Here is a 24,880-nt window from a genome sequence, read left to right on the forward strand (position 1 = left end):
TCTCCTTTAGGACGAGGGGTGTGGTAGAAACTCCTTTTAGCTCCATGAAGAAGAGGGCCGGGATTCCATCCCAGAATCCGGGGCCAGAACCAAATGTGGCCCGTCATGGAAGTTGATCCACAATTCAATTAAGCCCAAAGACACTGTTGTTTTTGCTTAAGTGTCTTGTGAATCAAACAGTTGTGATTTATTTTTAATGCATCAAGCTCTGTGCTAAAGTGAGAATGGGTTTGCATCGTCCATAAAAAAAATTAGGAAAAGGGCAATTACACAAATGCAAGAGGAGGCAATACCTTTATTGGGCCATTAAAAAAAATCTATTTTCATGGGTAAACTCCACTTCTTCAGGTCATGCACCAATAGCTCATGGAAGGTGCAGAAAAATTGTCTCAAACATTCATGACAGGTGTCTGTGCCAGGCCTGCTTCCAAGACATGAGTTCAAAAGCTGGCTGCAAATAGCCCCGGGGGGGGGGGGAGGAGGGGTTGGTCTTGAGCCCTGCCCCTGGTAGCACTGCTGGAATATTCCACCCAGCTCTTCTTGCCATGAAATCTTGGGTGAGGTTTCTGCACTATCCATAAAAAATTGGTGCATAGCCTGAAGAAATGGATTCTACCCATGAAAGCTTGCTGTATGTTCGTTTTTTAGTGGTCTAATAAAGGTATCACCTGCTCTTGCATTTGTGGGTTTACATAGTGGCCAGAATCCTCGTTGTCTTCATGTAAGTTCAAGTTATGTTTACGTGAATTTGCTGGTTGTTATGCCCAAGCAACGAGGATGGCCCTGTTCAGTTACATCATTGATTGAACAGTTCCGGTCATGATCAGTGGCACCAAGTGTGCCTGCGGTGTATCCGTTTTTGCTTTTTGTGTGAATAGGACTTCCATCTTGGTGCAGTTAAAGCTACCGCCTCCATAATCCCAGGTTACACCAGGATTTCAGCCTGTAGGTCCTCAGGGTGGTTCTATGGAGCTAGGGTGAAACACAAAGGCATTGTCATTTGTAAAAGCAGTGACGTAGACCCCAGGTGCATCTGTGCTACACTCCTGCAATGCACTTTATGTGAGGCTGCCCTTATAGACTGTTTGAAATGAGCAAACAGCTGAGGAGCTGGTCGTCCATCAATCAGGGCAATCTGGAATTGGTGCTGCTTCCCATGGCCCCCATCCTGACAGGAACTCAGCATTTGGATCCCATCCCAGCTGTTCAGTGCCCGCTCTGTTGGCTGCCTCTTTGGCTATGTATGAGCCCAGTCGAAGGGTCTAGGCATCACGTCTAGAGCCCGAAGCGCCTTCCACATAGCTGAGACTCTAAGCCCAGCACTGGGTGGGAGGCCCTACTCTCAGGTCAGCCGACAAGAGCCGCTCTGCTCATAGCAAGCAGGAGCATGGCGGGGGGGGGGACCTCCGTGCAGGACCCTGGCGCGTTGTCCCCATGGAACGGCCTGGGCCCTGCCCCTCTTTGCTTTCTGGAGGGCCTTCAAGGTCTGTTCATTACAGCTGGGTTTTGAATGAGTTAGAATAATTTGTTTCTGCTTCACCTGCGGCTGATCTTTTAGTGGGCTTGTTTTCTCTGCTGCTGACTGTTATGCGTCTGTTTCCTCTGAGTGAGGTGGTGCATACCACCAATGCCTTAATTTTTGTTGTTCTTGTATAATCTTGATATATTATTGACCACCCGGGGGGGGGAGGTAATTTGTTTGGGAAAGGTGGCTTGCATTCAATTGAATAACATACAATAATGTTAAAAATTATGCAAATATTATGGCTCATATAATCCAAAGAATATGTGAATTCTTAGGTGGAGCCCTGAAGATATTTCTGGCTGGCTTTGTTTGCTGAACTGGACGGTCATCTTCTTCTTTAGAATAAGTCCTCCAGATCCCAGAACAGGTGTAACGAGGAGCAGGAGGGGAAGCAAGCAGGCTGGTCACTCTTGATATAGGAGTGGAAGAAGGCCCTTCCACTTCTGGCCCCCTGAGTGGAAACTTTTCAGGCAGCCAGACTTGGTTTCTTCATTAGGAAGCCTCCCCCCTCCACACACATACCCCTGTAACTGGTTTTCCAGTAATAGCCAGGTAATGACATTAGAGAGTTAAAATCCGTTTTTATCCTGTGGCGCTGTTCTTGGCTCGCAGATACAGTAGTGAGGATTTGTGGAAGGTGAGCCTGAGGGACATCCGACGTGATGCCCCCCCCCCACTTTTGCATGGGAGGCTACAAGCATCTCCATTTCCTGAAACGGTGGGTGGGCTGCTGAAGCACAGGGTGAAGTAGCCTCACAGGGGCCCCAAAAGAGATGCAGGAAAGCCTCTGGGATCTATGTGGGGAAGGGGCTTTGAGCCTTTGGGGGCCTGGCTTTGGGTGCCTCTCTCAGGCCAGCTGCTGCACCACGGGACAGTCCTCTCCCCCCCCCCGTCAGGCTTCCTCTTGAGATATTTCCATTGCAGTAGAATCCTGAGGGTCCTTCATGTGTCAGCCTTCTCCTGGATGGCGCTCTGTAAATTATGGAGGGAGGGAGGGAGGACTTTTTGGCTCATGCCTCCTAAGAGAAATTCATTCGTTCGGTCGTTCATTCATTCATCACCTGACTTAGTTGAAAGCATTACTCAGGGCATTAACAACAGACATAAACATAAACAATATATCTAAAATATTCCAAATTCCCAGCAGCACGATTAATTAAAAAAAACACAATCAGACAAAAAATAAAGTATGAGATGTAAAAGTTGTTTTTGACCCCAAATAACGCCCCTTCCCCAGCCTGGGGAGTGGGTGGGGGGGATGGGACCTTCCATGGGCTGAAAGATGGAGCATGAGATGATCTTCAGGAATCCCAAAGCCCAAGGCTGCTCCTTGGGGCAGTAATTCCCAATCACACACACACATCCCGGAGTGGCCTGGCACCCAGAGGAACGGGGGGGGGGGACTCTGTCTCTGGCCCAAGGGAAGCAGGGCAATGGTCCGGGGCCAGGCTGGCTTCCCTGCTCCCCCCCCCTTTTTGCTCTCCAGCGACCGGCACCTGTGTTTCATCCCTCCCCTCCACCACTCCAGATTTCCAGCTAGCCCTCTCCGGATCAGAGACGCGGACCTCCTTGATGGCCGCCTTCCCCGCGTGGAGCATCGACAACAACGAGGCCGCTGCCTCCTCCTCCTCGGCTGCTCCAGGCAACCGCACGGCCTCCAGGCAAAGCTGCCTTCCTCGGTGGCTGCTCCGCAGAGTGATAATTTTAGACTCCTATTATTTCCGCCTGGCTTCCTTTGTGCCGTTAGGACTGATTTGGGTGCCTTTCTCGTTACCTTTTCATTCCTACCTCCTAGCAATCAGCCACTAATTAGAGAATTCTTAAAATCCAACTGTCCGTTCCTTCCCACCGACCCGGTCTCACCAAATGTCTGCCATTGCCAGGAGAGGAGGCGAGCAAGGGAACGGAGCTGCTGCCTCCCTTCCCGGACGGCCAGGAGGGAAAGAAGCCACCAGCTGGCCAGCATCTAAGGGGGGGGTGTCATTCGCTGGGGCGGGGCGGCCGGATCCTCAGGCCATGTCCCCCCCCCCATGCCCACGCAGGGAGGCTCCCATCTCCACCAGGCCTGTGCCTCCCTGCCAGGATGCCCTCTCCTCAGGATTTCCTGGCAGAGGAGGTGGAAGGGGTCCTGATCCCCTCAGCTGGCTCTCTCTGCCGCCACCCTGGCAGCCCGGCTCTTGCCGAGGAGGAACCATTCGCGTTCCGTGGGCACAGTGCCAGTCAAGAGTCTAGGCTGGGAGCGGACAGGCTGGCTGGGCGGGGGGGGGGGGGGTTGGAGGGAGGCTGAGCTTTGTAGCCAGTTTTCTGTGTGTAAGGATGTCACCTACCCCTGCCCCCCCCACTCCCTGCCCCCCCTCCCAGGCACGTTCCCAGAGTCGCTTCCACCTTAGCCAGTGACCAGCCCTGAGAGCAGCGGCTGTGTGTGTGTGTGTGTGTGTGTGTGTGTGTGTGTGTGTGTGTGTGTGTGTGTGTGTGTGTGTGTGTGTGTGTGTGTGTGTGTGTGTGTGTGTGTGTGTGTGTGTGTGTGTGTGTGTGTGTGTGTGTGTGTGTGTGTGTGTGTGTGTGCTGCCCTCATTTAAAGCCTACAATGTGTCGCTTCATGGGGTTTTTTTTTTGACACAGGACGCCTCGCGAGTCATTTCCAAACCCTGTGGGAGATTTGCTAAGGAGCCTCGCCTGAGGAGGCCTCGTTTTCAGTGGCCCCTTACTTGAAAGTCCAGGTGTTATTATCCATCCCCCTCCCCCCACCAGCATCACTTGTTAATTATCACTGTACAATTCTATCACTTCTGTTTTAATTAAGCTGTTATAATTGAGTGAATTTCCTTACGCAGCCCAGAGAAAGAGGTTAATTATTACAGTACATCTCGACAATTGACAAAGACTTGCATTAATTACTGGTAGTATTGTACTTTGTTGGAGAGTTTGGCCATCCGCTTTACCAGGCAGCCTGTCCGCCTCTAGGCCCCAAACGAGAGGAGCTTGGTATAAATGGTGGGGGTGGGGGGGTGGGGGGGGAAATGGCCCTCCGTGGCTTCAGCCAGACCGCCCGCCCACCCACCCACCCACCCAGAAAGGAGTCCGTGCCTAGCTTGGGAACATGCCAGGCTTCCTCTTCCTCGCCAGAGACTCCATTGGCCACCGAATGGCTCCCCATGCCTTGGTCCAGCGTCACCCCGGGGACAAAAGCCAAAAGGCAGGAACTTTGCTGGGGGACTGGGAGGGGGGGTTGATGTGCCCTCAAGGTGGAGCTGATTTATAGCAATCCTGAAAGGGCTTTTACAGGGTAAGCGAGATGTTTAAGGAGTGGCTTTACCAGTTCCATGGCAGAGCAGGAATTTGAACCCAGGCCTCGTCTGGAGTCACCCTGTCTTTTAAAAAGGCCCTTTGATGAGCAAGGATAATTCTGCTTGGTGGTTCGCGGTTTCTGTGCCTGGGGATTCCATTGCCCTTTACCTGGGGCTGCCCTTTGGGGGCCGTCCCGAAGAGAGAGCAGCTGGCCGGCAGCTGGAACAGCTGTCCTCGGATTGGAACCACATTACACCCCTGTTAAAGGGAAGGCCGGGGGCGGGGAGGGGCTGCCCACGGACTTCCAGCCTGTGTTCAAGGTCTTGAGGGTGCCGGTGGAGCCCCAGGCAGAGAGAGGGAATGTGTGCCTTCCACGGAAGAGGGTCTCCCCCTGCCGTGGCGGCCCACGTGTGGAAGGCCCCCTTCCGAAGCCCCGCCGGCATCCACTCGAGCCTTTGGAGGCTCGGTCTGCTGGGCTGCAGGGTTAGGCCTTTAATTCCGCGAATTGTCTTAAGTGGCTGGACGTGGGCTTTAGGGTTGCCCTGTGGCTCCTCGGCCTGCCTGACCGTCTTCCGGGGCAGAGGTGGGGCAGGGAAAAGGGTGGCCATGGGGGCAGGGCTGGCATCGCCCCACGGAGATGTGAGGGGGGCCCACAGAGAGCCCACACAGCACCTTGCCTGGCTCCCGCCAGCTGCCACCCCAAAAAGGCTCTCCTGAGAGTCTCCTCTGTCCGCTGGAGCCCCTCCCGGTTGATGGGCCACAGCATTGTGGAAATCGCAAGGGGAGCAAAGCCGAGGGGACCCCAGTGATGGTGTCCCCCCCCCCCCGGATATTTCACCTGGGAAGGCCGGGGCCTTCAGGAGAGACGCAATTGGCATCTGCAGAGCAAGCGGGCGGCCTGAGAGAATCTCGGCCGGCATCGCTGGCTTTTCTATCTGTCTGTATGAAAGCAGTCATGGGGGGCGGGGGGGGGAGGAAGGAGCTCACAGGACTCTCTCTTGTGGGGCACAGAGGCCAAGGCCCACTCAGGACCCCCCCACACACACACACACATACCTCCTTTGCTGCTTCTTTCTTGAGTCTTCACAACAGATTGTTTGGTGCCTGATTTGGTTTGGCTTCTTTCCAGGCCACGTGATAGCCTCGGTCTTGCCACACGTGGCCAGAGAGCTAAGGATGGGGGCCTGCCCCGGCCACCAGCTGCCTCTGCTATCCAATGCATGCCCTCAGGGTTGCAGGGTGGGGGTGGGAAGTGGGGGAGAAGACGTGAGGGTGCCACGTTCTGCTTAGTTGGGCTTGGGCTCCCAAAGGTTAGCCCAGCCGTGGCTCCCCCACTGCCCACCCTCCACAGCCCCCCACCGCCCCCTTCCGAAGCCTGGGCCGCTCTCGCTAGGATGGGAAGGTTTGCGTCGGAGCTGTGCGCCTTTTCTCGAGGACTCTTGGATCTAACCTGTGTGCCCCCCTCTTCTCCTGATTCTCTTTCAGATAGCAGTTCTGTGGATGAAAAGGTTCCCGCATCGCCTTTTTCTTTTAAGGGTTGTGTATTTTGTGGGCCTGTGTTTGTGACTCAGTTGACCTGGTGGGGCCCCCCTCCCCGCGTTTGACTTGTGAGATGCGCATGTTCCCCTCTTCCCTTGGCTTTCCATGCTTCTCCCCACTCGCCGGCGCCCCCACCCCCTTGTCATCCCCCCTCCAGCTACCTCCCACTGATATGCAGGCTCCTTATCCCCCCCCCCCGCCCTGCCCTGCCCCACACACTCCACTGTTGTGGTTCTCTGACGTGTCTCCTAAGTTGTGCCAGCTCAGGGGAGTGGCCCTCGCCAGGCAGGCAGGTCTCTAGTTTTGCTGTCCCGGATGTATCTGGGGGTGGGGGTGCGGGGGGTGGGGAGGAAACCAACCCCCCCAGCCTTGGCCACCTGCCGCCGCTTGCACCCCAGGGTTTAAGGGGAAGTTGTCTCTGCGGGGGGAGAGGGGACGCACAGCCGGGCAGCTAACCGGCTGGCCAGGGTGTTTGTGTGGGGTGGGGTGGGGGGGCTCTCTAAATGCTGGATGTTGCTGTGTTGGTGTTGTCGTCCTTGTCTTCTTGACCCAGAGAAGGGCTGTAGCTTTGGCGCGGAGCTGGCCCGGCTTAGCTTTTCCATCCAGGTGTTCTGTCTGTGGCGCACCTTGTCTGCCTGCTTGCCCCCCAACCCGGCTTGTGCCTGCCAACTAACCCCCCTTCTTCTTCTCCTTCTTCCCCCTTCAAGGCTCGCATCAAGGGCGGGGGGCCCTTGGAGGCATCCAAGCTGGCCATCCAGGCCTTCGTCGGGTGAGTACCGCCCCAGCCCGGCCGCAGACGAGGGCCTGCGTATTTTGGCCTCCCGCCTTTGCTTGTGCCACCCCTGTTTGCCCTCGCTGGGCGCTGTAGGGTTTCCTTGATGTCGTCTCCGTGGGGACTGGCATCTGAGGAGGCATCAGCCTGAGCATTCCCGGACTCTGGCTGAGCCACCCGGAGGGGGGGGGGGGCTGGGAATCAGGATGCTTCCTCTCTCCTGTTAGTGGTGCTGCCTTGTCTCCCAGTTTGAGAAGGCAGACACCTGTCTTTCATAGCCGTGTTCTCCTGGCCATCTCCATGGGGGGAGGGGTGGGGAGGGGGAGGGAGAAGGGAGACCAGCAAAGGTTGGCTTTTTGGGGCATCTCAGTGGAGAAGGACCCCACCTTGGGAGCTTTCCAGGCAGGGTCACGAGTCCCGTCCCCTGCCCCCCTCTGTCCCAGAGGCCCAAACCGCTCTCGCTGGAAAGGCCTGGAAGCTCCACTTGGGCCACTCCATGAGGGCGGGGGTGGACTCTCCGGACAGGTCTTGGGCAGCCGTCCATCTTGGGCTCCACCGTTGCAGCGCCTTTGCCAGCCCTAGCCTGGATCAGACCCAAACGGCAGGCCTCTCGCTCAGGTCCCTGCTTGCATCACAAAGTGACACGGAATAATCCCAGACTTAGACTCGCTAATATAAAATGCAAATGGGTAGCATAACCGACAAGGAGCGGTAAACAAACATGGTTTCACACTTCTCTTCCCAGTCTTCTTCTCGCTGTACGTAGCGGACCTTTTGACAGTGAGCCTGCCCGGGTTCCTGCTTCCGCAAGCGTGCAGGATCAGGTCCCACACCTGCCTGATCCCCTTCCCAGCCCAACCCTGTCCGGCAGCATCTTGAGGCAGCTTCTTAGCAGAGGCTTAACATGATACGACAAGGGTTGCTCTGCTACAGGGGAGCAGAAACTGATATTTTTGGCTGCTGTTAAAGCGCCATTAATCCCTTTTGTGGAAACCCTGTTAAGCATTCTCAGAGGCAGCGTCTGCTGCCGCCGGCTCCATCCCAGGGCATTTGGTGGGGTTTAGTGTCTCTCCCGGTTCTCAGGGAATATTCAGGTTACCCAATGGAGGAAGATAATCAGAATTACCACGTCAGCTGGAAATCCTGATGGATTGGGGCAGGAGGGGGAATTGCTGGGTGTGGCTGAGCAAAAATTCATGGCATTAGGAACGTGTTTCCTGAACAGGTCTCACTCTGCGCAAAGCCCCCCTCCTTCCCTGCTGGTTTTTCTGGGTGGGGGCTGCCAAGCAGTGGGGGCAATATCCCTCCACATCTGCTCTGATTTAGCTGTGTCATATAGGAAGAGAAACTTGCATCAACCCTTCTTGTTTCCACAGGAGTAACTGTTTTAGTTTGTGGAAGAACGTCCAGACAAAAAAAAAATGCAAAAATTAAAAAAAAACGCATAGTACTTCCAAGACTAACTGTTGGGGTGTTTTGTTGTTTGTTGTTTGTCTGGATAGACTTACACTTCCTGGGGGTCACCAGGTGTCAGATGGGTTGGGGGAGAAGGCAGGGAAGAGACGTCCATCTTTCTGCCTTCCCGCCAGGGCAGAGACTGATGTACGGCAGTCCCACGAACCTCTCGGTTCCTGCTGGCAGCTGAGCTGGGCATGGTGCCTCGGGTGCCAAGCCGTCATGCCAGCCTGGGAACAAGGTGTCTTCTCCTGCACTCCACGTTATTGTGGCAATTGAATTTCCCAACATCCTGAACCCTGAGCCGTCTGCTCCGGTCTCTTCCTTTGGCATCTCCGCCCACTTTGAGTGGACCTTTGGCCGGACGTTTGTGCCACCTTGGGCACAGCCCATGGAGGCCAAGTGGCAGCATCCTGTGTATGTTTTGAAACCATGACCTTTTGAAATAACCCTGCTTTTGATGGCCCCAGAGTGCCAGGTAGACAACTTGAGGTGGTGGCACAGAAGTGCCAGTGGCATTTCGTGTTTCGCAAAGACCCGAGGGGCTGAGCCCCTCTCCGCACTCCACGTGGCTCTGGCCCTGGCACCCAGGAGGCAAGCAGAGCAGGTCACTCCGGAGGCTACAGAATTGGCCCCGTAGGGCCACAGGGGGCCCGGGGCTGCCAGATTTCCAGCCCTTGCTCTCTGTAAGCTGGCGAGGGGTCCACTTGTGAGTCATGCCCACCCTTCCTCTGAAGAGCACGGTGAGGGTGCGTGGGGAAGGACCAGTTTCCCCCTTTGCCTTCTGCTCATTTGCTGTCAGCCTGTGGGATGGGGCAAGAGATTTCGGCATTACAGGAGAGTTCGTGTGGCAGAAGACAAACGGCTTATTCAGCAACTGGGCCTCAGGGAGACATGCACATCAAAGAATCAGATTTTTTTAAAATGTTGCCTCAGCTTCTAGTGTGATGCTTCTGCTGAAAGGGCTAAGACAATCTTAGGTGGCACTAGAAACCATTGCTCACATTCCACAGAGCTTTGTTTTTAATGGGCACAGAAAAGCTTAGTGGGCTCCATGATTTCAATGGTTTTTCAGAAAGAAAGAAAAAATCCGTTGTGTCTGCATTTCTTGTTTTCCTCTTTATTGGTTCAGGTTTATGGTTTGTTTGTTCCGTCGATAGCACCTCGATCTTGATCTGGTCCCCTCTCTATTTTCTCCCTGCTTCAGCCCCAACAGTGCCTTGTATGGGATTGACAGCATGCCAGACCTGCGCCGCAAAAAGTCGTTCCCTATCGTCCGAGACTTGGTGAGTTCTGACCCATATGCCGGGGAGTGGGGCGGGGGGCTGGCATTCATGTGAGGACAGGTGTCTTGTTTCCCCAATGCTTTTCCATTCCCTTTGGGGGCCCTGACTGGGCAAAGGGCACCAAAGGAAGCTGGCTTTGGCCCTTCCCTGGATGTGGCCTGGCTCAGAATTATGTGGCCATCCAGAGACACGGCCCCAGCTGGCAGTGCTTAAGGTCCCTCTAGAACCGAGAGACATGGTAGAAAAAAAGATGAGCGGGGGGTGGGTGTGGGTGGCGGCTGCAGGACATTCCCCTGACTCCCAGGGAATGTGCACCCCACTTTGCTCCATTCCCTCTCCCCCCCACACACACACACACAAAGATGGTCTGCCTTTGATGCGGCTGTGCAGTAATTCAGCTCTTTGAGAACTCTGTAATAAATGGAGTTTCCTGCTCTGCCATTGCCAAAGGGCTCCCAAAGAATTCTGAAAATACTGCCGCCTTCACTGTGTACTGACACATTTGACAACAGGAGCCACTGCTGTAGTACAAACATTGCTTTTGCGCTAATTATATTTCTGTGATGCTCGTTAGAGGGATGGAAGGCTGTCGTCCTCCTCCTGAGCGTCCTTCCCCAGGGATGAGTCCAATTTCCCGGGTGAATCTTTTGGAAATGGGGGGACACGGCTGGGCCCTGCCAGGGTTTTGACACCAGTGGGTGGCATCAATCTCCGCCTGTCATCCTCCTTGTCTCGCCAGACTATTAACGCTTTCTCCCATTGCTTTCTCATCAACGCTGGATTTTCCAGGCAATGGTAAGTGCTTTTTTCTTGATGGATGTTTTCAAATGACATAATTAATCTTTAGTATTTCTGAAAAGCTCCATTCCAGAGCATCCATTCACTGGAAATTAGAAATACCTCATCGTGAGCAGCACTTTACTGCTAAGTGGGTTTGCAAAATAGGACTGAAACCTTGTTCCAAAAGAGACGATGAATGGCAGAGCTCTGAAATGGGCAGATTCAGTGGCACGTTCCCTGCTGGTTGCCACGGAAGGTGTTGCCACGGGTGATTTGTTCCGTCCGTGGCCCCCTATGTATGTGGCAGTCCGGAAGATCTCCCTGGGGCCTCCTCTGTACTTAACAGATTCTTTAGTAGGATTTCGTGGTGTCCTTCCACAAAAGGATGCCTCAGAAAGGGAAACGAGGAAGGTGGGTGTCAACTCCCCTGCTCACGATTCAGACGTCTGAGCAAGGAAGACGAGGGGGGCCGTCCCGTGGAGGAGGGGGCCGCAGGATTCCCCTTTTCCTTCTTTATGGCATATTAATTCCTCACCATCGTGTGAGACCTCTCACAGGACTTCCTGAGCGGAGGACAAGGAGATGAGTTGATGAGGAGAGGAAGAGCTTCTTTATTTATTTACTGGAATTAAAAATGAATGAGCAGCTTCCACTGTTCTTTTGGATGCGTGGAGGCCGTCCACTTCCGGATGCTGAAAGATGCTGGGAGGGGGGTGGACTCGCCCCTTGTCTGGGGTCTCAGGAAGGCCAGAAGGCCCAGCTAGGCGGCCTGCGTCGAAGGAGCCTGGTGTCCACAAACGGCCCCTATGGGAGGAGGAACCTTAGTGGCCACGACCCCCATGTGTGGGGCTCGGGTAGCCAGGTGGGGCTCAAGCTCAGCCTCTGACCCTTGTGGCTGGAGACACATTCACAGCCAGGGTTTGAAGCGGGAATCCTGCCTCTCTTCCCCCGTGAGAGAGAGGGAGAGATCTTGGCTGGTCTCTGTTCTGCTGCCAGTCCTGGGGGTGGGGTGGGTGACCGAAGAGGGTCGGTGGCAGGGTGGGAGGCAGAGTGGGGCGCACAGAGTGGACTTCCCCCCACCACCACCAGCTGCTGCTGGCCTGATCCTTTGTGTCGGCTCCCTTTCTGTGTTGGTGCTTTTGCCAGGCCGAGCCGAGGCGAGGTTCCCGAGCTGGGTTTCCACTGAGCTCAGGGGGCAAGTGCTGAGCAGTGCAGGGAGGGAGGGGGGAGAGGAATCTGAGTTGGGGGAGGACAGACCGCTCTCTCTTTTTTTGTCATCGTTTGAGTACCCGGGAGTTGATCCCGGCCGAGGGAAGGACCCCCTCCGCCCTTTGGGCAGGTGAGCAGAGGATGGCTGGAAAGGGTTGCTTTGCCGCCGAGGCTGTGGAGGGCGACTCCCATCCGCAGCTCCCAGCAGGGCCTTGCCAGCCCCCCTCGAGGGGTTCGCTGGGTGGGCTGGCGCCCAGCGCTCTCCGCTGCCCTGGAGAATCCCAGCAAGGGGGCTTCGGGCAGGTGGGGTGGTTGGGAGGACGAACGCCAGGCAGCAAAGTCTTTATTTTGGAAACTGAATCACGGCTGGCTTTTTTCCCCTCTCTTACTGTTTGGCAAAGCAAAAGTTTATCTGTTTAATTTCTCTTCATGAACATATTGTACTTATCGAAATAAAAAAGAAAGATGGAAGCTGAGAAGCAAACAGAATTATTTCAGTACTAATGGTTAGCTGAGGAAATTAATTATGAATTAGTGACACGCACTAGCTAAACTGTAGAGTTTGCTGGTGAGATTCATTTGTTAGCTGTCATACTGCAATAATGAAGCAAGCCAAATAAGACCATGGCATGGATTCTTTCGTACATCGTAATTAGTTTCACAGAGTTAATCATATTACATCCTTCTGTAAGTTTAACTATTGTCAAGGGAAACACAGAAGGCAGGATCGTCTGGAGGAAATGGGCATGGCATGATTTCATTAGGATAAGTGACGGTTTCAAGGCTCAGCCGCCGACGGTGCCACCCACGACTCTGGCTCCGCACTGCAGGAGGAAGCCCCCCCCTTTCCTGAGCCCCTCCCTCAGGGCTCCTGGGGTCTCCCAGTCTTTCCCTTTCTGTACACGATGGGATGAGCTGAGCAGAGCCGGGGAGCAGCGGCTCCAGCATCCGTGCGCGCTCCGGCTTTCTGGGATGGACGTCTTGAACTCAGGCCCCAGAGGGAGGAAAGACTTTGACTGCATGGAGGCTGATCCCGGCAGTGGGACTTCCTGCGGCACATCCTGAACCTGGCCCGTGTGTCAGGCAGCCCTGTTTGGGGGAGGGGGAGCCAGAAAGAGGGGCCAGGCTGGTCCGTGGAGCCCCCGCCTTGCCCTCGCCTGCTGCCTTTTCTGCTCCAGCGGGAGGGGCAAAGGGCAGGCGGAGGGGAGCGCTTTGGGCCGTGCTTGGAGTGGCCCTGTGCGGGCAGGCTCGCCTCTTTCCGAAGCGTCCCCGTGAAAGGGGTCCTGGTGGGGAGGCCGTCAGAGGTTACTCATGGTCGGGGTGGGGGGGCTGGGGTGGGGTGGGGGGGGCTGCTGGTCATTCTGCAGAGGTCCCAGGACAGAAACCAGGCTTGGCAAAAGTCTGCCTCTCTGGCCGGCACGTGGGGACTAGCAAGGCGGGGGCCTCCCATTTTCAAGAGTCATGCAGGCAGGGTGGGGCAAGGATGGGGGGCCCCGGGGGCCCCTAGAAAGGAATGGAGGGGTACCTGGGATTTGGAGGGGGGAGAGGAGGAGGGGGAGGACGCTCCTTTCTGAGCCTTTCCCTTGAATGCCTCCTTTCAGCCAGTGCAGTTTTGGGAGGTCGCTGGGCTGAGAGGTTTCGGCAAGACCAGAGGCAAGAAGGCCGTGCTGTGAATTCGGCAGGAGGTCAGCCCAGAGCCCTTTGGCCGAAAAAGCTGGGCCTCCTTATTTCCATGAAAGCGTTTTCATCCTAGTCCTGAGCAGCCAGGATGAGAGAACTGGGAAGAGGTTTTTACAGGCCATCCCAAATGCTGCCCTGAGGAGTTTGGCAAGAGCCCCCCCCCTTTGAGGAAACATTAAGTGGGCAGTGAAAACAGGCCCAGCTCTTCCCTCAGGTGTCCCCCACACACACACACACACATACACCCCTAACCCTGTATCCTGCCAGGGCCAAACAATGGCCCCAATCCCCCGTTCTTGCCCTGCTTGGCGTTCCTGTTCTTCTCACTGCAAGGTCTGCTTTTTGCAGAAGACGCTGGCTGCCCGGAAGTCTGGGATTTCTCTGGCCATGCTTATCCAGACATCTGTGAACAACGAGGAGATGGTAAGTCGCCAGGAAGGCCCCAGCTGGCCGGCGAGGGCCTGGAGCGTGGCCCGTTTCTGCAGAGCCAGCGGTTGCTTCCTTGAATGGTCAAAAAAGGGGTGTGGGGGTGGGGGTGCTCCTGGTGGGGGCCAGACTCCCTCGGGGCTTCTTCCCCGTCTTCTCTTCCCAACCGTCCTGAGAGGACAGTCAAGCCGAAAGAGTGGGATGGCTCCAACCCCCCCCCCACAGCAGCCCCCCAAGCTCGATGGCCTCCTCAGCCCTGGGTGCAAGCGAGGCCTGCCCCTCTTGGCGCCCTAGACAAGGAGGGGATGGAGGGGAAACCAGGGGGGGGAAGGCAAGGGGGAGCCAGCTGTGCCCAAGATGGGGCGGGCATCAGAGGCAGGAATCCAGAAGCAACGTGTCGGAAGGTCCAGGAGAGATTTCCCCTCTTTTTGAGGGAGTCCAAAGGCCGCTTCGGACGTTTGTGTCTAGTTTTCCTGCAGAGGAACAGTTCTGAGCAGTGGTGATTTCCTCATCCGTGGTGAGAAATCAGGAGTAGAGATCTCGTCTCCCCACCCTCCTCCCCTCCTGCCACCCCCACACACCCCGCTTGGTCCATTCCTGGTCACTTGTGGGCACAGCATCCCCCATCTCTCTCTCTCTCTCTCTCTCTCTCTCTCTCTCTCTCTCTCTCTCTCTCTCTCTCTCTCTCTCTCTCTCTCTCACACACACACACACACACACACACACACACACACACACACACACACACACACGAGACCCCTTTTCTCTCAACCTGCTCGTTGGGATGCGGTCGTCCTTGGGCCTCTGGCTGGCCCACGGCAGTCCAGGTCACAAATTCCTGGGCACGAAGCCACCGTATCGACTGTTCTCCCCTGGCTAATTTTATTTGCTCCTGACTTTGGCAAGGAGGATCTCCGTTTCCTTTTTAAGCTCAAGCTCTCCCTGACTTTTTCCTGACGGTTGAGATCTTCCAAGAAAGGAAGGCAGTGGAAAAGCCCGCTCTTGCTTTTGGTGCAGAGTGGTGCTTGGGGGTGGGGGGTTGGAGGGGGAGAGGCTGGCATCTCATAGGACAGACGTGGCCAAAGACCAAAGGCGGGCCAACCCACTGAACCCACACCCCTTCCTGGTGGCAGCCACAGGGGGGCTTTTCTGAATTTCCCTGCTGCGTTGTGGGCATTTTTGTCTCTGTGTGGCCTGGCCGAGGGAGGGGTTGCGTGGTGGGACGCTACTATGTGAATGGAGGGAATATGTGGCTTTCTCCTGGGCTGCTCCTGGCCTGCAGCCCAGGAGGCAGGATGGGGCCCGTGGGGCAGAGGATGTGTCCCCCCCCCACCTGCACCCCCGCTTCCACCGTTTCCACCACCACCCCAAAGCTTCCTGACTACCTGGCCCTCGGCTGCCTCTGCCCAGGGCAAAATGATCCCCTCCTACACCCTTGGCCCAGGAAAGAGGAGGGTATCCTGGGGCATCTTCCAGCTCCGCTGCCTCTCAGAAAAGGCTCCAAGAGAGCCAGGCAGTTGTGGGGAGGGGTGGGGCTGCTGCGCATGAATGTGGGAGATGATGCTGCCAGGTGGGGCACAAGGAGGAGGAGGAGGAGATGGGGGGGAGCCCAAGCCAGGCTGGTGAGGGAGGGAGGGAGGGCAGGTGCGCCAGAGTTTGTGGGCCCATTTAGGTCGCCCTTGTGCCAAAGGTTTCACAGCAGGGAGGGGAACACACACAGAGAGTGGGCGTTGAAGCCCCCACCCCCTCACCCCCTCTGTGCATCTCTCTTGAGCGCCCGCCTTGTTCCTCCCGTCCCCAGAAAATGCACGTGTTCAAGAAGACCCTGCAGGCCCTCATCTACCCCATGTCCTCCACCACCCCCCACTACTTCGAGGTGTGGACAGCCACGGCCCCCACCTACTGCTACGAGTGCGAGGGTCTCCTCTGGGGCATTGCAAGGCAGGGGATGCGCTGCACGGAGTGTGGGGTCAAGTGCCACGAGAAGTGCCAGGACCTGCTCAACGCCGACTGCCTGCAGAGTGAGTGTCGGGGTGGGGGGGGGGCGTGCCCCTGGGCCTTCAGGAAGGGGACCCCTGGGACTTTCTGGGGAGAGCTGGGGGAGGGGGGGGGCTCTCTGGGAGGGGGGCATGCCAGGCGTAGGGATGCCAGGCCATCCACACACAAAGACGGCTGTCCCTGGGGGAGGATGAGCAGGTGCGCATACGAGACTCACCGCTGGATCGTGGCGCTCCCTCCGCCCCGTCTTCTCCATCCAAGAGCTGCCCCCCTCCTCTTGGGGTCTTCTGGGGAGGGGAGAGATCTTCTTCCGCGCCCAAACCGACCCCCTTTCCCAAGCCTCTTTATTACGTGGGCAGAAGATCGCCCACCCTGTGGGACAGCCTGCTCATGGCTCAGGGTGCTTCAGCCCCTCTCGGCATTAATTCTCCCCCCCCGCACCCCGGAAACAAAACTCTGGCCCCGAAGCAGGAGGAGACGGAAGGCCTGAGGCCCGGGAAGGGTCTTCACTCAGAGGTGCCCGCTCCAACCCATCGTCTAGCTGCCCACAATGCCAAAGAAGGGAGGGGGGGATCCCAGAGAAGGGCCTTGCCAGGGAGCCCCCCCCTGCCCCCAGCAAGGACTGCCTTCCTTAGAGAGGCCTGCTGGCCACCGAGGTCACCGTCTTCTTGGCACCTCTTAGCGCGGGGGGTTTCCGTGCTCTTTGCTCCCCCTCTTGTTTCGGGTCAAGTGGCAGCTGGTGGGTGTGCATCTTGTTTGTGATCCGGTGTTGTGTACTGTTTGGGCATCTTATTTTCCTGTATTGCTATTTTGTATTTGATTTGTACTATGTAAAGGAAACTTTGTCTCCAGTGCCAGAAAAATGGCTAAAGTGTAGCCAAAGCCGGTCTCTAGAACTGTTTCTTGTGCAGGCAGCTAATAGGGGTGCGTATTTGTTGCCCTGCTGTGGTTGTTTCACAAGCCAAGCGGCCAGTCAGGTGACTCCCGTCTCCCTCCAGGAGCCGCGGAAAAGAGTTCCAAGCACGGGGCGGAAGATAAAACCCAGACGATTATCAGCGCCATGAAGGAGCGGATGAAGATCCGAGAGAGGAACCGGCCGGAGGTCTTTGAGCTGATCCAGAAAGTGTTCCAGATCCCGAAGGAAGACTTTGTGCAGCACATGAAGGCCGCCAAGCAGAGCGTCTTGGAGGGGACGTCCAAGTGGTCGGCCAAAATCACCATCACAGGTGAGAGGAGGAGGAGGAGGAGGAGGCGCTCCTTTTGGCCCTGGGGTTCCTGCCTGGCCGGGGGTCGGGGGGGGGGGTTGTCATCCTCATCAGTGGTTTTATGAGCGGGACAGGTGGCCCTGAAGGAAACAGAGCAGGGGGTTCATCTCAGTGTGTGTGCGTGTGTGTTCCTCAGCAATCTCACACCCGGCCGTGGGGAGTTCCTCTGCCTCCCAGTTGGACCACCTGCAGGGGCACGCCTGCTTTGAACGGTGTGTGCCTTTTCAGCACCCGAGGGTGTCTTGAGGAGCTTCCCAGCAGACAGGAAAATGTCCCGTCTCCCCGACTGCCCACGTTCAGGAGAAGACCGAAGGCAAAAGGCCTTTGCACGCCTGCCAGGGACCAGGCGCCGGCGGGGCCCCCCCCCACGCCAGCTGGGGGAGCAGAAGCTGGTGCAACGCGTGGATGCCGGTTACATGGGGACCCTCCAGCCGTTCAGAACATCCTGCAGGGGAGCGTTGGCGCCAGTCGGGATCCTGGTTCCCTCCTCGGCCCTCCCTTTGGCCAGGGGGCTGACTCCCCTTTATTGCCCCCACAGGCCCCAGTTGACGGTCACCCCTCTAGCAGAGGGCATTTGCGGGGGGGGGGGTTGAATCAATTTTGGCTGAACAGGTTGGGAGCACTCTGTTTCCCCCCCCCCCCCCCCGTGACTCTTTTTAAAATTCCTGCCACCTCTAAACCTCCTCCCCCCTCTTCTTCGGATTGTGGCTGCCCAGCCAGGCAAACGTCAGGCGCCCCTTGCAAATACTCGGTATGATTGATGGAGAGCCGTCTCCCTCTCGTGCGAGGGCAGCAGGCGTCTCCCTCCCTCCCTCCCTCCTTCTCTCCCTCCCTCTCTCTCTCTCTCAGCCAAGCAAACCAGGAATCTTGTGTGGCACCTTAATGACCTTGCAGATTTACTGTGACTCCGCTGGCAGCCACTGAAATTTATGCCGTCATAGATCTCCTGGTCTTTAGGAAGCCGGATGGCTCTTTGGGGCCGTCTCGAAAGCCGTGCCTCCCCAGCTCCGTGGGGGCCCTTTTCAGCTCCCCCAGAAACCCGCCTGATCCCCAGCAAGGAGGTCAGTGGCCAGCCTGGGACCCGGAGGAGGAAGAGACCGGGCAGAGGTTGGGCAGTGAGGCTTGGAAGGCTTCGCCTGGCAGGAGGGCGTGGCTTTCCACCCAGGTTCCCCAGGGGTGGGGGGGGGGGTCCCTTTGGGCCTCTGCCGGGAGACCTCCAGCAGGCGCTTGGGTCCAAGCCTTCCTCAGTCCCGGAGGAGGAGGAGCAGGAGGGCCTCCCGGAGAGGTCCAGATGGGGCAGCTGAGCTGTTTCTGTGGCCCCCACTGTCCTTGGGAAGCCTCTGCTGGGAGGATCATCCTTCCCCTACTGTAAAGGACTGTGGAGGCAGGGGTCTTGGCCGAGGAAGGGACCCCACATTTTCAAGGACCTTGCAGTGCAGTTGATTTCTGTGGAGGAGGGAAGCCTTAGATGGACAGGTAGGGAGCGCTGTGGGCGGGCCCCGGGACCACCTCCAGGGTGGGCCTTCCGCTGGCTCTCCCCTCGTGGCCATAGCCCAGCCCCCCCCCACCTTGCACAGCAGGTCCCTAGAAGGCAGTGGCAGCAGCAGCAGCGGTGGTGGGGGTGGTGGGGGTGGTGGTGGTGGGGAGAGATGAACCTGGGGAAGAAGAAGAAGAAGAAGCAGCAGCGTCTCTCCCAACGATCCAGGTGCTTCGCCTTTGATTGTTCTGCAGACTCTGAACATGGTTTTAACATGGTATCATACTAATATATTAACACATTGCTTTGGTGGTGCTTTCACATGCCTTCATGGTAACGCCTGTGATTTTATTGACGGTCCTGTTTTATGTTGGCAAGCCATGCGAAGAGGAATTCTTGCTTGGGGGCTATATAAACATTTGAAGCCAAAAATTAAGAATAAATATTGTGCAAAAGGTGCACAAAACCCCTCCCTCATTCCACTCTGTAAATGGGGAGGGGCAGGCGCTCTCCCTGACAACCCCCCCCCCAGTGGTCAGCAAATGAGAGCAGGCTCTCCCCCTGTTATTAGTGACACTTCTGGACCTTAATTAAGCACTTCTGTTATGATACTTATAGTGAGACACAGCCAGAAAATAAAACATTCTTTTTGGCTGATCTCATTCTCTCTCTCTCTCTCTCTCTCTCTCTCTCTCTCTCTCTGAGTGTGTGTGTGGGGGGGGGGGAGAGAGAGAAGTTGTTTCACTTGGCATTTTGTGGGCCCAGCATGATTTTGGCTGAGATATTGGTGCAGTTATGAATTGCCATGGAGGAGACAAATGACAAGCGCTTGTATTTACAGCAGCATAAACACACATTTGTGTCTGTAAATTCTGGCAGCTACAGGAGAGCTCTCTCTCTCTCTCTCTCTCTCTCTCTCTCTCTCTCTCTCTCTCTCTCTCTCTCTCTCTCTCTCTCTGTCTGTCTGCTGCTGCTGCTGCTGCTGTCAGCCATGACCAGCTTGCCAGACCCTGGGGCGGGGGGCAGCCAGAAAGCAGTGTATTTCTAGGACACGTGGGGGGAGAGGACTGCAGCCAGAGGTGGCTAGAAGAGAGAAACAAGTGGGGCGGGGCGGGAGGGGTCCCATTTCTGATTGCAAAGTGGGCCGAGAGAGAGAGCGAGGGAGGCTTGAGAGAGGCTGTCCCGGTTTGTGGAAGGAAGGGCTACCCCTCGGCCCGAGAGCCCTTTGCTCTGCTGGAGCTGGGGTGGCAGGTGAGGGTGGGTGGGAACAGGGCAGGGGCTTCTCCCAGGCCGCTGGCCACCTGGGTGCGGCGGCCCTGACTTTGCCCATTCCCTCTCCTCCTCGCAGTGGTCTGTGCGCAAGGCTTGCAAGCCAAGGACAAAACCGGCTCCAGTGACCCCTACGTGACGGTGCAGGTGGGCAAGACCAAGAGGAGGACCAAGACCATCTTCGGGAACCTGAACCCCACCTGGGATGAAAAGTTCTACTTGTGAGTATTGCCCGATGCCGGTTTCTTGGGGGTGTGATTGTCGGGCCCTGTGTGACACACCCACCCGCCACGGGTGATGTTAGAAGTCCCCAGCCGTGCATCCACATGGCAAGGCTGCTGGCCAGGGAGGGGCGAGGCCAGAGAAGGGTGGCATGTCTGGAACCCTCCCTGGGAATCCGAAGGGCAAGCGGGCGGCTCATCAGCCCTTTCATCTCTCTGTGTGGGAGGGGCTCTGCGGCGGGGGTTGTCCCCAGCCCACCCCTGGAGCTGGCCGGAGCTGTGAAATGGGTGGGTGCCTTCCAGGATGGCAGGAGCCCACCCCCCAAGCATGGTTCAAGGGCACTGTGAAAACAGGAGGGGGGATGCAGGACCCTCTAGGCATTGCAGGACTACAACTCCCATCATCCAGGGACAATGGAAGCTGCAGCCCAGCAACATCTGGAAGGCCACACCGGTTGGTTCCCTTGCCTGCACTGGAGCTTAAAGCTGGGATGGCTTCGTGGTCCTTAAAAGGGGGCCACATGGAGCCTCCCCCCACCCGCTGCCCAAAGCCTTTCTCTAAGCACCTTGGCCCTCCTCCTCCTCCTCAGAGAGGGGGGGGGGAACTCCCATCTGGAAGGGCTGACTTCTCATTTAGATTGTTTTCCTTCTAACGATTCCCTTTGCTTTGCTGTCACACCGTTTATAAATGCTCCTCCAAGAAAGGAGAGCTTTGCGGGTGAGGTGGACGGACGGCTCTTTCTAGCGGAAGGTGGTGGTCTTGTGCGCATCTCGAGCTCTTAATGGAGCAGAGAAAGCCTCGCTAGAGAAAGCTGCGGTTTGAAGTGTTTTGAATAAAAGATGGCCTCTCAGGCAGGCCGGGTCATGTCAGGAAACGCAGGTTCCCTTCAGGGAGGGGAGGCAAGGCACGGGCGGGCGGGCGGGCGGGGAAGCCTTCGCTGGCAATGACTCATTCCTCAGCTGCACTCCTGGCAAGCCAGTGGGGGCCTCCCGTGGCCGGTGGGGGGGGCTGTGCTTCCTCTGTCCAGGAGCCACGCGTGCCTTTTTAGGGGCTGGGGGTGGAGGTGGGGGTGGGGCAAGCCCAGGGGAGGAGACCCAGCCAGTGCGTTCGCCATGCGTTGAATGGGGGTGACGCCCATGAGCCACCAGCCAGGCAGGAGGAGGGCTGCCGTAGGGCAGACTCAGGCAAGCCCCCCGGGAGTAGCCCAAACCCCAGCCGCCCCGTGGGTCTGCTTGGGAGCAAAGGGAGTAGATTGGCTGCAGAACCTGTCAAGCAGGCGGCATCGGGTGGCACAGACAGGGCTGAAAGGCTTCTGAGGCTTCGGACTGAAAGAAGGGGTGGCAAAGACGGCAGGCATTCCCCCCCCCCTTTGACCAGCCAATTCCCCCCTCGGGGGGGCTGAACTGGCCATCCGAGCCAGGGGCACCGGGCCTGTCCTTTGCTCCCCCCAGGTTTCCTGTGGCTGGCTGCTGGTGCCCCTTCCTATGGACCATGGCCAAGTGGGGTGGCCCCAGTCGGTCATGCCCCCCCCGGTCATTCAGGAGAGCCCATGGGGGAGTTGGTTTTCCTGCAAAATCCCCCCCCCCAGAGGAGCCATCCTTCCAAGGGGTGAGGAACTTCTCCTTTGGCTGCGGGCAGGGCCTGTCTTTCCCCTGCTGCCACCCCACCCCACCCCACCAACCACCCCCACCCTGCCCTCCAGACCCACAGGTTTCTGCCCCAAACTCCTGCATTCCCGTTTCCTGTGTGGGCTGGGCGGAGTGGTTTGGCTGGCTGTCTCTTGGCTGCCATCTGGCACCCAACAGGCAGCAGCAGCTCCCCCCCCCCCCCGCCGCCTGTTCTCTCCCAAATCAGCAAAGAAATGTTAATTAGCGCAGATAACACAAACAGGGGTTGCTTGCCAAAACATTCCAATGGGCCAATCCTGATCTTTTAGCACTGCCTCTGGCAACAAATCCCCCCCCCCGTGGGAGGGGAGTGGGGGGGCTGTGTGGGTGTGGGGGGGTGGGGAGTCCTGGAAGGGGGATGCAAGTGTAATGCACAGGCCAGCCCCCACCCCACCCCACTGGGCAGAGAGGGCCAGGCCGTCAGACTCTGTGCCTGCGTGGATGCTGTGGGCCCCAGGGGTCAGAAGAGGGGCTCCCACTGACCCCATAAGGAATCTTGATGCAGCAGGTTGAGGAAGAAGCTCTGGATGGCCCACCCTCCCCGTCCATCCTGCCCTAGACATGCGCCCTCCTACTAGGCTGGCCACAGAGCACATGCATGTGCGCGCACACACGCACACGCACACACACACACACACACACACACACACACACACACACACACACACACACACACACACACACAGAGAGAGAGCCCCAATAAGAGGACCAGAAGGGCCACACAAGAGGCTTCTGCCAGGACCTGGGCGCGTGGAGCAAAAGGGCCGTGCGGGTCAGCTCCAGACCCCACCGTTGCCCCAGGGGGCAGCCAAAGAGAGACCCCCTGCGCCCCCCCCCTCTGGGAGACCGCTCTGCCCAGCCCTGGCTGCTGCCAGAGGGAAGAAGCGGCCTTGTGGCCCACCCCCTTTCCTGCTAATACCCTTGGATTTAAAAAGTCCCAGCGACTTGGTTGAAGGGCTGTGTCCTCCAGCCTATATGGGGCTCCTGAGATTAATAGAAATGGCCAAGGATTTAAAGCATGCAGCTTTCTGATTACAACTATGGATTTATTTTACATTATGCAAATTGTTTCTCTGGCCCCGCTCGGTCTTGAAATAATCCTGTGTTTCGTTTTGAAGATGGATTGCAAGATGCGGTCAGTTGGCTTGGGGGGAGGGGGGAGCCTGCTCCCTTGCAGAGTAGACCTGGTTTTCTCTCCCTCCCCCCACCCCCACCCCTCATTGCCCTGGAGATGCTTGTTGTGTAGTCTAGAATCATCCACACAGAGGGTGGAAGGACACCCCCCCTCTACGCTCTCACGGGACGGGCAACGTTTGAAGAGGAGCGGACCCTGCTTGGATGCAGGCTCTGCAGGCCAGCTGGTGCCCAGAGGTTTGCCCTCGTGTAGCGCCGCCGATGTGCAAGCAGGATCCTTCAGAAATCCTTGATGGCCTATGGAATCGCCTGCATGCCGGGGCTTGGCTTCTTGGCCTGCCCCCCTCCCTCCCGCATCCCTTGCGCGCAGCTGTAATGGTGTGTGTGTGTGTGTGTGTGTGTGTGTGTGTGTGTGTTGGGGGGGGGCACGACAGATGGAGGGAAGATGCAGCCACCACTGTTGACAGAATCATAACCATCAAGCCAGTTGAAGGCAAGAGATCTCCCGGTGTAAACAGCTGCTGAGCCCGCAAGTGGATCTCTCATGTAATGTGAAGACTGGACGAATGAAGGGGGGGCAGCTTTTGCCTGGCCTCCTTTCGGAGGGTCCCGGGCGGGCATCCTCTTCCCCCCAGGAGGCTGAGCCCCAGGATGAGCTAGAGATGCGGGGTGTGGGGGGGGGAGAAGAAGGAGGCACAACACAAGGAGCTGCCGAGGACAGGGGCTGGGACATGCAGAGAGGGCAGCCCTACCTGAGATGGGAGGGTGGCCGGTTCAACCCCCTCCCCTTCTCCACCCCCCCCCCCCAGCAATGGCTCTCCAGGCCGGCAGGCCGGCACTCCTTCCGCCCCATTGAAACCTCAGGAAACCTGCAGGAAATGCTGCCCCTGGGAAATCCAGGCCCGGTGAGGGAGAGGGTCCCAGCCCGCCTTGGGCAGGAGGCGACAGACAAGAGCTGGGGCCGAACCTCCCCAAGACAGGAGCCGCCTGGCCTGGCCGGCCGTGAGGGCCTCGGGGAGCTCTTGCCCCCTTGGGGACCCCGTCTGTTCCCCCCCCCCACTCTCTCCCTTCAAGGGTGCCGGGCCCCCCCACCTTCCCCCACGTGGGAGGCAACTCTTCGCACAGGGGCAGAGGTGGGGGAGACTCCGCTTGCCCCTTTCCCCGACTGGGTTTTAACCGAGTCCATCCTCTCATTAGCTGGGAGGTGATCATTAGACGAGAAAAGAGATCCTTAACGGGATGCTGGAGAAAGCAAAGTCACCAGGCTTTGTTTACGCCTTGACCTAGATTTGCTCTGCGCTTCTGGCAAGGCAGGAGAGGCAGCTGTTTCCTATGAGTAAGCAGAGACACAGCTCTCCACCTGTCATGGATCAGGACCTGGACCCAACAGGATACATTTTCTGTTTGGATTCATCTCCCGCGAACGCCCGAGGGGAGCCGGCCGACCTCCGGACGCTTCCCTTTCTCCATAGGTGCGCTGCAAAGGGCAGTGGCTGTTCAGGATGTGGCTCTAGCTTTTGAAGTGAGAAACAGAAAGCCTCCCCCCCATACACACACACACACACACACACACACAAACACCCCCCTCCTCTGGCCCCTCTTTGGGTGGCTGAACCCCCAGCCCAGCTCAGCCACTTTCCATAGGCCGGATCCAGCCTGCCTTTTTGGGGTCTCCAGCTTCATAACCTGGGTGGGTTTCCAGCTGCGTCCCGCGTCTCTGAAGCGCGTGGTTTTGTGACACCATTGTTTCCAGGCCAGGGCAGAACCGCTTGTCCGCTTCCCTTCCAGGCCTGCTCGGCCACCGTGTGGGGAAGAAGGGGCTGGGGGCTCTTTCTCCTCCTGGTGGGGCTGCTGTCGGAGGCCTCAGAGAAAGAGGGAGGCCCCCGAG

The 24,880-nt window shown here is 57.3% G+C and overlaps 1 protein-coding gene across 2 annotated transcripts in view; it reads left to right on the top strand.

The window, feature by feature from the left end:
• The window catches only part of UNC13C (unc-13 homolog C), a 62,395-nt gene that overhangs the window by 3,217 nt on the left and 34,298 nt on the right, over positions 1-24,880 (top strand). For both annotated transcript variants that reach the window (XM_078381132.1, XM_078381131.1), the window contains exons 2-8: positions 6,299-6,321; positions 7,060-7,121; positions 9,787-9,865; positions 13,883-13,957; positions 15,762-15,981; positions 16,957-17,184; positions 20,049-20,190. In XM_078381132.1, coding sequence (XP_078237258.1) covers positions 6,299-6,321; positions 7,060-7,121; positions 9,787-9,865; positions 13,883-13,957; positions 15,762-15,981; positions 16,957-17,184; positions 20,049-20,190 — 829 coding nt within the window. The remainder of the gene's footprint in view (positions 1-6,298; positions 6,322-7,059; positions 7,122-9,786; positions 9,866-13,882; positions 13,958-15,761; positions 15,982-16,956; positions 17,185-20,048; positions 20,191-24,880) is intronic.

The sequence above is a fragment of the Pogona vitticeps genome, chromosome 12 (assembly GCF_051106095.1).
Source record: "Pogona vitticeps strain Pit_001003342236 chromosome 12, PviZW2.1, whole genome shotgun sequence".
In the NCBI taxonomy this organism is placed as follows: Eukaryota; Metazoa; Chordata; class Lepidosauria; order Squamata; family Agamidae; genus Pogona; species Pogona vitticeps.